The sequence below is a fragment of the Drosophila takahashii genome, chromosome 3R (genome assembly GCF_030179915.1).
Source record: "Drosophila takahashii strain IR98-3 E-12201 chromosome 3R, DtakHiC1v2, whole genome shotgun sequence".
Lineage (NCBI taxonomy): Eukaryota > Metazoa > Arthropoda > Insecta > Diptera > Drosophilidae > Drosophila > Drosophila takahashii.
Genome location: NC_091681.1, coordinates 20853961 through 20866161, shown reverse-complemented (window position 1 = coordinate 20866161; position 12201 = coordinate 20853961). Strand labels below are relative to the sequence as shown.

The window sequence follows — 12201 nt, the reverse complement described above, 5'->3', positions numbered from 1 at the left end:
ATAGATATATCAAATAAATAAATTAAAAGCGTTTACCTAATTATAAGATACGATGATCAATCAAAAACGCAACAGATGTTGTTACCAAGGGAAGAGTAGCAGAAATACACGCGAATGTGTGTTGTTTGCATTAAGTAAAAGTTTTAATTAATGATGGCAGCAAATTACAGTGTCACTTTCATGTCATTAAATATTTATTGAGCAGACAAAAAGTTCTTCGCCACTAATCACATCGCTTATAGAGGAAGTTGTTAAATTTCTCCCTCATCGAAAGGCCTTCCCCCTCGAGGGTCTGCAAACCGCTCCTGGTGTCCGTGGTGGGATATTAACATTTTGCACACCAAACCGAAACTGTCCACATGGCAAACACTTCCTCATTACGCTTTTTGCATTACTTTTTTGTCGTATTTTTTTCTTATAGCTATGGTATGATTTTTTGTTGTATTTAATTTTCGTATTTCATTTAATGTGAGTTTGTTGCGAGGTGTTTAAAATGCGCGCTCACGCACAATACGAGGCTTGCAATTATGGACAAAGGGGAAAGACCATTCAAAAGTGGAGGGAGAAGCATAAATGATAATGGGTGGGGCAGGGCAGGGCCGGTACAAAACAATTATTTAGTTTTTTATTTTTAAATATTTCTCTGTTTACCCTTTCATACAAATTCAGCGCGCTTTCTTTACAAGGCGGAGAAAACGAATGACGATGGAGTTGCCCATGTCATTGCCCCAAGGGATCGCTTGAGATGGTAGCGGGTGGATGGTGGATGGTTGAGACTACTGGGCTTTCTCACATTCGTTTGGCATCCATGAATGGCTCTTGGGTTGACATTTGCATTACCATTACCAAACGAACAAAACATAAAGGGGCGTCCGTCCGAGTCGAAGAAGCGGAAAAGTGAAAGCCAGCGACTTTATCGACTCCCCAAAGACACCTGCAGACAGCCAAGGTCATTGCATAGAAAAACGTCTAATGATATGGCCATAGACCTGACCAATTGCCTTTTGTCCGAGGCCGAGAGGCTGGGCCACAGTTTGCTTAGCTGGTATCCATATCGCGATGTTGGTCATACAGACATATTTCAAATCGACTTCCTATGAATTCGCTGCGCCTGGCAATTGCTTGCCACTTGGTGGCCGTAAATTACCATAAATTCCATTCCGCAGAACAGCTTAATATTTATATTTCTAAATCACGAGCACGACTGTCTGCAGCTTTATAGTTGGTCATAAAAATCAGAACCGCAAAATAGCAAACGCGATTAGATAACCTATGGGTAGAACGCGCCTGCAGTTGGTTAAAGCAGCTCGACGCGATTAGACCAACTCGAAAGTGATGGATCTTGGAGGTGTTTAGCTGGTTACTAGTTACCTAGACTTTTAATCGCCGATCGGCCAGGTACGTGAGTGATTAGGCTGCAAAATTGGACCTTCGCGAGGGTTTAGTTCCGTCGAAACAGAGGTGTTTGCCCAACTTTATTGTGTTTTAATTACGCTACTCACCGGCGACTAAATATAGCCAGGTAATAATATAATTGCGCCGTCTAAGTGCTTTTCTGGCATTTAATATTCCGCACTTAATGACTCTTGATAGTTGCATCTTTAACTGGCTTTTTAGCAAACAATTCGCTATCTAAATAATGTGAAAATGTTAAATGCACAAAGGCAAACGCCGTGTGGCATTTTCCAACAGAAAAACAGAAAAACAGTGCAAAAAACTAGAAAAAATAGTAATTATAATACCGTAAACATTTGCATACTGTAAGCTGTGCGAAAAAAACGCGATACAGAAAGGAAAAAACATTTTACAGCTGTGGCTGAGTGTTAATCATGGGTAATTTATTAGTCAGTTGACACTTTTTGGCCGCAGTTGCGGAAAAATACACTCGAAATCGGCTGTGAATTTGTGGTAAATTGTGCCCGATGATGGGAGAAAGTGTGGCTTTAATGTCAAATTTAGATCCCTAACATTCATTCATAAAAGTGTGTTAATTTCGAAGCATAAAACATTTTTTAGGGTTTTGTACAGAATTTGTAAAACAATATTAAAGAGTCATTTTAAATAAATAAATGAGTAAAACCACAGATATGAGGCATTTGAATCATTCAAAATATTAAAATTTATTTTGTTTATTGCATCACACTTATTACAAAAATGAAAATTAAGTAATTTTCCCCTGTTGATTTGTTTTTTATTTAAGTGCTAATTCAGTTACTTGCTAATATTGCCAAATGTGGTTCCCCAAAAGGAATTATTAAGTGATTAAGTTTTAAAGTGTCCAATTTCTGCCTTTTTTGTATTTCCTAATTGATTAATGCTAATTATATTGACTTATCTCCTTTTTCCTCTGCAGATCTTCTGTAACATGCTCTTAACCGAGGGATATTGATTGGTTACATCAGCAACACCAACCAGAATGGCAGCCAGCAACAGCAACACCAAATCCCCAATGGAGCATCATTCCGAGGGTTGTGATGAGGTTGACTTTATAAAGACCACGCACAACAATAACAACGATTATGAGGATTTAGTTGGCGTGAGTCAAGCGGTGATAAACACCAAAGCAACAGCAGCGGCAGCAGCAACACCAGCAGCAGCAACATCAGCAGCAACAACAGCAACACCAAACAACGAACCAAACAGCAACACCCTGAAAAAGGCCAAGGAGCGTCGCACCCTCTTTCATTTCGGCAGCAGCAGCAGCAGCAAGAAGCTGAGTCAGAGCAAGTCACAAGATAGCCAGGAGAAGGATAATGCCTCATCTCCTGCTGCTCCCCTGCCGCCGGTGCCCATTGGAACACCGCCGCGACAGCACAAGTTCGTGAAGAGCAACAGCTTGGCCAGGTTGCTGGGCAACACGTACAATGCCAAGAAGTTCGAGAAGCAGGAGCAGAAGCGTCTGGCCTCGTCCGGCGGTTCGGAGGGCGGCAAGTTCAACACGTACAGCGGGAGGCGTGGTCGAGGGGGTCCCTATCTGGAGCGTTTCAAGCGGGTGTCCAAGGAGGATGGCGATGTGGCCGGCGAGGATGACACGGTGAGGGTGACGAATGTCATAACCCTAACCACGGATTCGCGGGATCTGCTCTACGGCAGCCGGCAAGAGCATGTGGGTCGCACTGGCGGTCATGACGTTCAGCACGATCAACTCAGCTCCAAGGCCATTCGCACGTTAACGAGGAGCTTGGGAAAACTCTGGAGGCGCACGCACAGCGTGGATATCAGCACACCGGATCCGGAGTTCAAGGTGTCCTACCTGGGGAATGTCCTAACCGGCTGGGCCAAGGGTGAGTCTATCTATTTATTTCTTAATAAAAACCATACTAATGTTCTGCAACTTTAGCAGGTGAGGGTTGTGTGGAAAAGCAGCTGAACACCCTGTGGCGTAACTACACCCAGCACTCCAAGCCGGACGTGATCATGCGACTGAAGGTGTGTGCCTCCGGGCTGAAGGCCACCACCCGGCAGCACGGCCTTACGGAGTACTGGGCGCATAGGATCACCTACTGCTGCGCACCGAAGAACTATCCGCGGGTCTTCTGCTGGATCTATCGCCACGAGGGCAGGAAGCTGAAGCACGAGCTCCGCTGCCATGCGGTGCTCTGCAGCAAGGAGAAGATTGCCCAGGACATTTGCGATACCCTGAGGGTGAGTTGAGCTATTGATTCGAGTCCTGAGAGAATGAAATGTACCTAAGAACTCCTACTTAACCAGATTATCTTCAAGTGCTTCCGTATTTCAAGTTAAAAACGGGGGAATAACCATGACAAACACTTTATTTTTATCAAGGGATTTTTTTCTTGCTTTGGTGTGCAATCTCTTAAAGGCATATTTATTGCTTTCTGTGCTTGATTCTCATTCCCACTCTCATGGATTCTTTTCTGGTATATTATTATTTAATTTAAACAATTTCTAATATGTTGATTTTTACTCCCCCAGGAAAACCTGGACAGCGCTTTGCGGGAATTTAAGCGTGAGAAAATTCTTAAGCAAAACGCTCGCTTGAGTTTGGCCAACGCCGTCTACGACAACCCGAGCTTGCCGCGCCGCAAGATCATGCTGAGTGTTGGCGGCAACAACTACCGACCGCCGCTGGAGCGCTCCAAGTCGGCGCCCAAGCTGATGGCCATCGAGGAGGCCATTGGCGAGGAGGAGGGCGACGAGATCGAGGACACCAATGAGCCGGAGATGATGCCCTGCTGTCAGAAGGACTCCCTCTATCCGGCGATGACTTTGGGCAGGCGCCGTTGTCGTCGCGGTCACTCGATTCGGCGAACGGGCAAGATTCAGTCCTCCTCGCCCTGCTGCAGTTCGCACATGGCCAAGGAGCTGCCCCAGGAGGAGAAGGCCAAGAAGATGGCTTCTGTGAGCAGTCCAGCCAACGATGGCTCCGATTCGGATGACTTTGAGAAGCTGCTGAAGTTCGACACGACTCTGAGCAACGAGCTGTTGCCCTACTTCGATATGCAGCTCCACAAGAACAGCAGCCAGAGCATGGTGAGCCTCAGCGATCTGAAGGAGGAGGAGGACGGCGAGCCGCTGAGCCTGCTGCCCACGATCAACAGCGATCCCAGCGCCGATCCGGAGGCGGATTACAATGCCGAGGATCACGAGGTGCCCGCCGCCCGTCGCAGTGGCGTCTGCAGCGACGGAGAGGAGGACTTCCTGGACGATGCGGACGACCATTACTTCCGGCATGCGGCCATGCTGACCATGCTGCACCGCAGTTCGATGCGGAAGATGAGGGTGGGCGATCAGGCGAGCCTCAAGTACCGCCACCAGGCGCAGTCATCGATCTCCTCGAATGCGTCGAGCTCGACGACGGCCAGCACTTCGGCGGCGGCGGCGGGCGGGGGATCCAACCAACAGGGTCTGGCCAGTCCGGACAGCGACGAGGGATCCATATCGAGCGGCTGCGAGACGGCCAGCACAGTCACGAATGCCAATCACGAGGAATTCAACGGCAAGCGGGAAAACGAGCCCAGCCAGCTAGATCGATCGCCGGATTTGGAGCTGGAACAGGCGCAGGTGCTGGAGCAGATGATGATCTACCAAAGACTGGAGCAGCAGCTGCGCAACAACAGCGGCGGCGATGCCACGAACTACAGCAGCTCCAGCAGCATCACGCTGAAGCGCAGCAATTCCGGCAGCGATGAACTCGAGCTAGACAAGCAGGAGAGCAGGGAGCATCCGGATGAGGGCTCCGACAGCGACGAGAGCGGCTATGTGGAGTTCCAGGAGAAGGAGCGACCGGGTCAGCAGCCGCTCATCAGCGAGGCCAGCGTAACTCTGGCCAAGATTGCGACCGTAAAGCCACAGATTCCACCAAAGCCGGCTCCACGTCGCTCGCTCACCGGCGCTTCGGTGGGCGGACAAGCCGCTGGCAAGGCACCGGGCACCGCCGTCTGAGGAAAACGCTTTAATCACAACGGAAACAGCCGTCTACAAATTGTTATTTCTGCACACCCGTCAGCGAACACAGCAAACGCAAACACAAAGTGCAAGAAATTGAAATCCTAGTTGTAGGTTAGCCATTAGTACGTAGATAATAAGTCATTTGTTGTTGGTTCATCGAGAGGAAAACCTAACGATATTCCCCCATTTCCCATCATATCACACTGTGCCCCCCAATCCAAAAATAATGAATTTATAATGTACGCCCTTGTAAATAAACTAGACGCCCTAAGCACTGCATGTACTATATATATCTACACGATTGTAATTGATGAACTGTATCTTACGTACCAATATAAATTATTATCTGAAAGGTGTGTGTTGCAATTTATAAATGAAATCTCCTATTTAGTAGAATTTTGTTAAGGTTTTTCTCTGTGACCTTTTTGTTTCACATGTGTATTCAATTCCTCTCGCCCAGCCAAAAGACATTCTTGTTCGGTCGAAGAAACCAGTTTCTGAATTTTAATTTCATTCCAAACTTGAGGCAGTTACATTGAACATTTAGCAGATCTACTGGCAGATTGTGCTGCTGCTGGGCAGCAAGTTTTGTTGACGCAACAAATAGCAAACCGTGCCGCGGAAATCGCGCAGCGAATGGTCCTGCAGCTGCTGATCGAAGACCTGTTGCAAGTGGAAATAAATACAAAATACAAAATACGAATACGAAAATGAAAACCAGTTAAGTGCATTCGATTACGGCTGCTGGCCGATCGATCGCGGGAACTTACGCCATTGTAGACGATGGTGGGAATGAAGCTCGGGCTGTACTGTTTGGTCACCAGCTCCGCCTGCAGCTGCAATTTGGTGCCCGTCTCGCTGGACAGGCAGTGGACAACATCGGTGAGCAGGCCCGCCTCATTGGCACACTGCGGATGGGATTTGCATTCGTTATATGGCTGCCATACCCGTCAATTGATTGGGCAAACATCGCTTACCTGATCGATGCGGGAGTAATCCGGAGCCAGCATCTGGCAAACCACGAATTTCACCTGGGCCGCCTGGTTTCCGGTGCTGTTGATGACGCAACTCTGGAGGCGATTGCCCTTGCACTCGGCCGGTCCGTGCTGGCAGTGGAAGATGGCTCCATTCCGCTCCGACTGGGATTTGCCAAAGGGCACTAGTAAGATGTCAAGGTAGTCCTGGAACTCCTCGTAAACGGGTCCCAGCTGGTGCATGAAGTTTCTGCTGTCCGGACACAAGGACTCGTAGAGCAGCGTTACGTGGAGCTGGAAGAAAAGTTCAAAATAAATAAAGATATATATAATCATCCGTTAAGAATCTGATTAAAATTAAATTATAAATGGATCTCATAAAAAATGCAGATATTATTAGTATTTATTTTTACAATCAAGGTGATTAAAAGAAATTTACATAATGAAAGTAGAGAGTTCGGCTTAAATGCTAAACTATAAAACAATCTGAAAACCATTTAATTAAAATAACTGGCTTTATAAATGTTCTTATAAATTATGAATAATATGAATTATCTGTTAAAATAAGCGCCAAAAAAGATTAAACCTTGTTCGACTGCCGCTTTTCCCTGGACTCATGCTCATCCTCGAGCTCTGCCCAGCCAAAGGACAGGATCAGGAGAAGGAGGCTTAAGGCAGTGGCTAACTTGAGCATCTTCTGGCCAGCACTTTGAGCTTTGTGTACGCAAATCGATTGGCCTTCGACGGGGTGCGAGAATGAAGGTGTTTGTTCGTCCGATGGCTTGCCTTCGCGAATGCCAAGCCCAAGTTTATGCGACCGTCGGATTCGATTTTAGTTCAACAACTGAGCGCCGTTTTGTCACATTCGGTGCTTAATTTCGGCCAGCACAGCAGTGGAAAGGAGGAGAGCTGTTTTACCACCTCTCTTCGGTGTTCTCGCAGGTAAGCCGGTTTTTTTGACTCAGCGTATATTGTTAACAAAAAATCGCAGACAATTCACGGATCCACATATAGAAATTCACACCATAAGCTAACTACAAATATTAGGGACGAAGATCACTGTTGACCTATTTTGAAGGTTAATAAACTATTCAACATTTTTATATATAAATATTTTAAACTATTCAACGATTACGCCCTCTTTAAAAGACAACTAAACCCTTTTGATTTTTTAAAATAACATCTTAAGCGATATGAAAAAACTAAAATTAATTAGGGTACACCTCACCTGTTTCTTGAGCTGTTGTCTAATTTCGCCGCATATTTTTTCTAGAATCGAATGATACGTAAAGGTCTGCCATATTACAAAGGACACCACAAAAGTTAAGATTAAATTCACAGTAAGTCTGTTCATGTTTATAGTAAAGATAACAACAAGGAACTGAACTTTCCGTTTAAAATTGTATTAAATTAGCGGGGCTCTGTCACGGAACCGTTAAAATTGTAATGTAATGGTTATTAAAAACAGAAGTTTGTACATTATGAATATAAATACTATTATTTCCATGTATAAACCTATTTTTATGTTTTTTTAAGACTTTAATCCAACCAAGCTTAAATTTTTAATGATGTATAAACCCGCGCATTTTTAAATTAAGCGATAAGCAAATGCGGGCAGTTATCGATAGCCGGTATTTTTAAAAGCAGTGACTTGGATAAACAAATTTACTGTTAGTAATATTAAAAAATTTAAATTAAATAAGGTAATTAGTCCCTAAGGACGATGTCCAAGGGACATCTATATTTAATAAATAAAATGCTTATATGTATAAAAAGCATTGCATCGAAGTCACAAGGTGAAGTTAAAAACGTCCATCTCTATTGAGCCGTAGACAAACAACAAAAATAAACAAAGAATTAATCTTCTCTTATGTTTACTACAAAACAAATATGAGGTGTACATAAATAGCGATAAAATCATGGAGGATTTGTGCCGAATTTGCGGCGGACACTCCAAATCATTGGTGGGCATATTCGACGAGCAGGAGAGGCAGAACTTTGAAGGAGGAGGAGAACCAAATCTCGCCGAGATGGTCAGGACATGTGCCGACGTCCAGTTGGATCCTGAAGATTCCCTGCCGCAAAAAATCTGCATTGCCTGTGTCCACGATGCACGAACCGCCTACGGATTCAAGCGAAGATGCGAGGAAAGCTACAGGAAGTTCTACTCCGCGTTAAGTAAACACAAGATTGTCAAGGAGGAACCGAACGAAGACTACCTGGTAATTGAGGAACTATTTGACGGAGATCTGGAAGCGAAGGAGGAGTTTATTGAGGAAACTCCCCCGAGCACACCTGCCAAAGAAGATTCACCTATAATTGCTGCCAAAAAGAACAAACCAAAAGTCACAAGTAGAGCAAGCAGACAGCCAAAAGCTAGAAGAAACCTGCCCATCAAGTGCGAGCTCTGCATCAAGGAGTTCAAGCACCCAAGAAACCTCCTGGAACACATGAAGTAAGTGCACACAGTCTGGGATTCACCTATACTTTAATTGTTTCCTATATCCCGTAGAGTCCACAGCAATTCCCACGTATGCCAAAACTGCGGAGAGCGTTTTCTGTTCAAAGCCGATCTGGACAAGCACGTTTGCTATCACACCAGCGATTCCACCGTTGAGTGCCGTGTTTGCCTGAAGGTCTTTTCAAATACCCAAAGCCTGGACAAGCACAAATGCCAGGAGATGAAGGAACGGATCTTCCAGTGCCCTCACTGCCCACAGACCTTCACCCAGGAGCAGCAGCTCCAGGCCCACCTGCTGAGCCACCCGGATTCCAGCCAGAGCAACGGGCCACACAAATGCTCGTATTGCGACGCGGGATTCTTCAACAAGTCCGCCCTCCAGGTGCACATCCACGCCCACATGGGCGAGCGGCCGCACTCCTGCCCCTTCTGCGCCTCCAACTTCCGTTCGAAGCAGGCTCTCAAGGTCCACATCCGCACGCACACCGGCGAGAAGCCCTACAAGTGTCCACATTGCCAAAAGAGCTTCTCGGACAACAATAACCTGGCCAAGCACCGGCGACGCCACACGGACGAAAGGCCCTACAAGTGCTCAATCTGCCTGCAGGAATTCCGGGAGAAGCACCATCTAAAGCGGCACTTTCTGGGCAAGCATCGGGATGGCGACCAGCAACTGGAGTTGGAGTGATACGTCTAACGTCGGTTTAATAGAATACCCAAGTTATGTTTAGGTTCTCTACTTTTTAATAAACCTAGCTTTGATTTAATATATTTACTTGTGATTCAAAAAACCGGACTTTGTAAAATCATAACAAAAAATCACAAACATTAAATTCAAAACCAGTTTTCATTCAAAGAAAAAATCGTTATAGATACGATGATTGCGGCGTTGCCATATCGATTGTTTTAGTTTTGCTCACGTGGCACCGCCGCTTTGATAAACAAACGCTGCCACCCTTAACACGCCCCGATTTTTGGAAATAAAAAACAACAAGTTGTATGTTTATAAATTATAAGTCTTACAAATTGTAATTGTGGTTTCCGTTTGCTTAGAACATCAAAGCAGCAACCAACATACAAAAAATACCGAATATTTTTCGACGCAATTTTTCCTAAACGTCCTTACAATTCGTCGTGTTCGCTTTGATCTTTGTCTTGCTTAGATTCATCCTTCTCCTCATCGTCGTCATCCTCGTCCTCGTCATCCTTGTCGGATGCCTTTTTCGCCTCCTCCTCGTCCTTCTTGCGCTGCACCTCGTCCTGGGCCTCCTTCACCTTCTTCTCGCCGGCCTGGGTGGTCTTCACCTCGCCGGCAATCTTGGCGGCCAGCTCCACGTCGTCGGTAATGAGGACGTTGTCGAAGATGGTGCCGGACTTGACCTGCCAGAGGTCGAAGCCCAGGACGCAGATCTCCTTGCGCAGATACAGCTTATCGTCGGCCACATACTCGGGATTGGCGATCTCGGGATGCTCCCAGGCGCCCTTGTAGTTGGGGTTGTCCAGCTGCTTCGGCTGCCACTCTCCCTTGAACTCGGGGTTGTCGATCATCGGGGGCTCCCACTCGCCGTCCATCTCGTCGTCCCAGTCCTCGGGCTTGGTGGCATCGGGGTCGGGGATGTGCTCGGCCTTGTCCCAGTCCTCGGGCTTCTTGTCATCGGGATCGGCGATGGTGGGCTGCGGTGGTCAATGGGTAATGGGTTGTTGTTTAATAAACAATGAACTAAACCGGTTTTTTTGTTGGGTGCCGGCTCTACACTCTACATTTGGGTCAAGTAAACCACCACCTCACCTTGTCATCCCAGTCCTCGGGCTTGGTGGCAGCGGGATCCTTGATCTTCTTGGGGGCCAGGAAGTCCCAGTCGTCCTCCAGGTTGCCGGACTCGACCTTCTCGTTGTCGATGAGCACCTCGTAGGTGTTGTCGGGACGCACAATCAGCGTGTAGAAGTGGGTGTACACGTCATCTTTGCAGCGGATGTCTTTGCTGATCAAGTGGTTCTTGCCCTTGTAGCTGAAGATCACGTGGACCTTCTTGGTGCCGGGACCGCAGATGTCGGGGCCGAACATGATCTCGTACGGCGACTCGCCGTGCATGTCGGTCTGGTCCAGGGAGCAGTCGAACAGCTTCACGTAGCCGCCGCCGCAGTCGATGTTCTGCTCGTGCTTCACGGAGAACTGCACCACGAGGGGCTTGTCCTCGTTGGAGAAGCCATCGAACTTGCGGCTGGCCGCGTAGAAGCGGGCGTCCTGAGAGGTCTGAATGCCTGCGCCACGGAGCAGCGGAGGTGGGGGGGAGGAAAAGTGTGTATACTGTTACTATAGCTACTCGAAAACGAAAACGTACACGTAGTGGTTTTTTCTCTACACAAGCACATATGTAGATAACACGCCGTCGAAAAATAAAAATGGCAGAACGAACGGAATGGAAGATTTGGAAAAAAAAAAAAAAGGGAGTGACACATACCTTTGTCGGCCTCAGCATCGTTGTAGAAGGCTCCGGGGGTGAGGACGAATTTTCCGAACTCCTTGCCAGGATGCTTGCTGTAGATCCAGTTATCCTCCCAGTTTTCTGCGGAAACAAGCGGGGGTTTTTTTCGTTTCGTTTTCTTTTCGTTTTTTTTTCATTCAAGACCACATGCGGGGCGGCAGAGGCAGTAAAAGTCGAGCACTCACCATTGTCGAAGTTCTCCTTCAGGTAGACTTCGGCACTAATAAAGCCGACCGTCGCCAGCAACACAACAACAGTTTTGCACCACATCATGTGAACGATCCCGCACTACTTTCTGGACTGACTCTTCCAACTTCGATGGCTGTCCGAACTCGGTTAAAGTTAAATGCTAAATGCCGGCAAGAAAAGTGCTATTTATTTATTGCATCTGAACCGAGCGTGTGGGAGCGGGACGGCGAATTGCCGCGACTTGATTTGCTGTTACGTTTTGATTGGTACAAATCGAACCAATCACGAGCGCATACGTATTCTTTTCCTCCGGTTAGGGCTGATTTCGATATGGCATCGCGTGCAGCCCTGCCGTTATCGATTCTTTGAGCTGGATTTAGAAACACTAAAGGGACCGTACTCTTACTTAATAAATATAAAATAAATTATTTATCTCTACGCTAATGTAGTTGCTAAACTGTTAACAAGTAAAGAATTAAAAAATATATTTTTATAAAAAAAATTTATTTTACATTATATATTTATTTATATGTATATTTATATTATTGTCTTATAAAATTAAAACTTTTAAAATATTGCTCATGCCGATATAGAACTTTTTTCCGTTTCTGTACAATATAAATATGGCCTGGGAATTCCCTAAACTATTTGTAAATTGTTGAAAATTCAACAGAAAGTT

General features: G+C 46.2%; 4 protein-coding genes across 8 annotated transcripts in view; 2 read left to right on the top strand and 2 right to left on the bottom strand.

Annotated features, from left to right (window-relative positions):
• The window catches only part of LOC108064370 (uncharacterized), a 35834-nt gene extending 30066 nt beyond the window's left edge, over positions 1 to 5768 (top strand). For 2 of the 4 annotated variants that reach the window (XM_070216077.1, XM_017151867.3), the window contains 3 exons: positions 2354 to 3284; positions 3341 to 3645; positions 3937 to 5768. In XM_070216077.1, the coding sequence (XP_070072178.1) occupies positions 2417 to 3284; positions 3341 to 3645; positions 3937 to 5406 (2643 nt within the window). In that variant the 5' untranslated portion in view covers positions 2354 to 2416 and the 3' untranslated portion in view covers positions 5407 to 5768. Of the gene's footprint in view, positions 1 to 1304; positions 1399 to 2353; positions 3285 to 3340; positions 3646 to 3936 lie in introns of those variants that run through there. The other 2 variants (XM_070216076.1, XM_070216078.1) reach the window with 2 other exon arrangements.
• Positions 5769 to 5890: 122 nt separating this feature from the next.
• Positions 5891 to 7765, bottom strand: LOC108064382 (gamma-interferon-inducible lysosomal thiol reductase). Of its 2 annotated transcripts, none has more exons than XM_017151885.3 (4): positions 6973 to 7095; positions 6390 to 6680; positions 6183 to 6320; positions 5891 to 6075 (listed from the first exon to the last, which is right to left on the bottom strand). In XM_017151885.3, exons 1-4 carry the CDS (start codon positions 7078 to 7080, stop codon positions 5965 to 5967), a joined length of 648 nt encoding a protein of 215 aa, XP_017007374.2. In that variant the 5' UTR covers positions 7081 to 7095; the 3' UTR covers positions 5891 to 5964. The 2 variants fall into 2 exon arrangements, with proteins under 2 accessions (XP_017007374.2, XP_017007373.1); XM_017151884.3 differs by lacking the exon at positions 6973 to 7095 and adding an exon at positions 7615 to 7765 and having other exon boundaries at positions 5897 to 6075.
• Positions 7766 to 8051: 286 nt separating this feature from the next.
• LOC108064376 (zinc finger protein Paris) lies at positions 8052 to 10293 on the top strand. Its single transcript, XM_017151876.3, has 2 exons — positions 8052 to 8841; positions 8899 to 10293. The coding sequence occupies exons 1-2, from the start codon at positions 8306 to 8308 to the stop codon at positions 9533 to 9535; spliced, it is 1173 nt and encodes a 390-aa protein (XP_017007365.2). The 5' UTR covers positions 8052 to 8305; the 3' UTR covers positions 9536 to 10293.
• Positions 9843 to 11693, bottom strand: Calr (calreticulin). The gene is made up of 4 exons (XM_017151875.3): positions 11519 to 11693; positions 11310 to 11414; positions 10637 to 11109; positions 9843 to 10521 (listed from the first exon to the last, which is right to left on the bottom strand). The coding sequence occupies exons 1-4, from the start codon at positions 11604 to 11606 to the stop codon at positions 9970 to 9972; spliced, it is 1218 nt and encodes a 405-aa protein (XP_017007364.1). The 5' UTR covers positions 11607 to 11693; the 3' UTR covers positions 9843 to 9969.
• Between the last annotated feature and the right edge of the window lie 508 nt (positions 11694 to 12201).

Excerpts from the sequence above, each read along its gene's own strand:
- LOC108064382 (XM_017151884.3), bottom strand. The coding sequence starts at position 7,740 with ATGAACAGACTTACTGTGAATTTAATCTTAACTTTTGTGGTGTCCTTT. Across the intron at positions 6,321-6,389 it reads ATTACTCCCGCATCGATCAG|TGTGCCAATGAGGCGGGCCT; the intron begins GTAAGCGATGTT and ends TCCCATCCGCAG. Across the intron at positions 6,076-6,182 it reads CCACCATCGTCTACAATGGC|GTCTTCGATCAGCAGCTGCA; the intron begins GTAAGTTCCCGC and ends CACTTGCAACAG.
- LOC108064376 (XM_017151876.3), top strand. The coding sequence starts at position 8,306 with ATGGAGGATTTGTGCCGAATTTGCGGCGGACACTCCAAATCATTGGTG. Across the intron at positions 8,842-8,898 it reads AACCTCCTGGAACACATGAA|AGTCCACAGCAATTCCCACG; the intron begins GTAAGTGCACAC and ends TATATCCCGTAG.
- Calr (XM_017151875.3), bottom strand. The coding sequence starts at position 11,606 with ATGATGTGGTGCAAAACTGTTGTTGTGTTGCTGGCGACGGTCGGCTTT. Across the intron at positions 11,415-11,518 it reads GAAGGAGAACTTCGACAATG|AAAACTGGGAGGATAACTGG; the intron begins GTGAGTGCTCGA and ends TTGTTTCCGCAG. Across the intron at positions 11,110-11,309 it reads CGATGCTGAGGCCGACAAAG|GCATTCAGACCTCTCAGGAC; the intron begins GTATGTGTCACT and ends TCCGTGGCGCAG.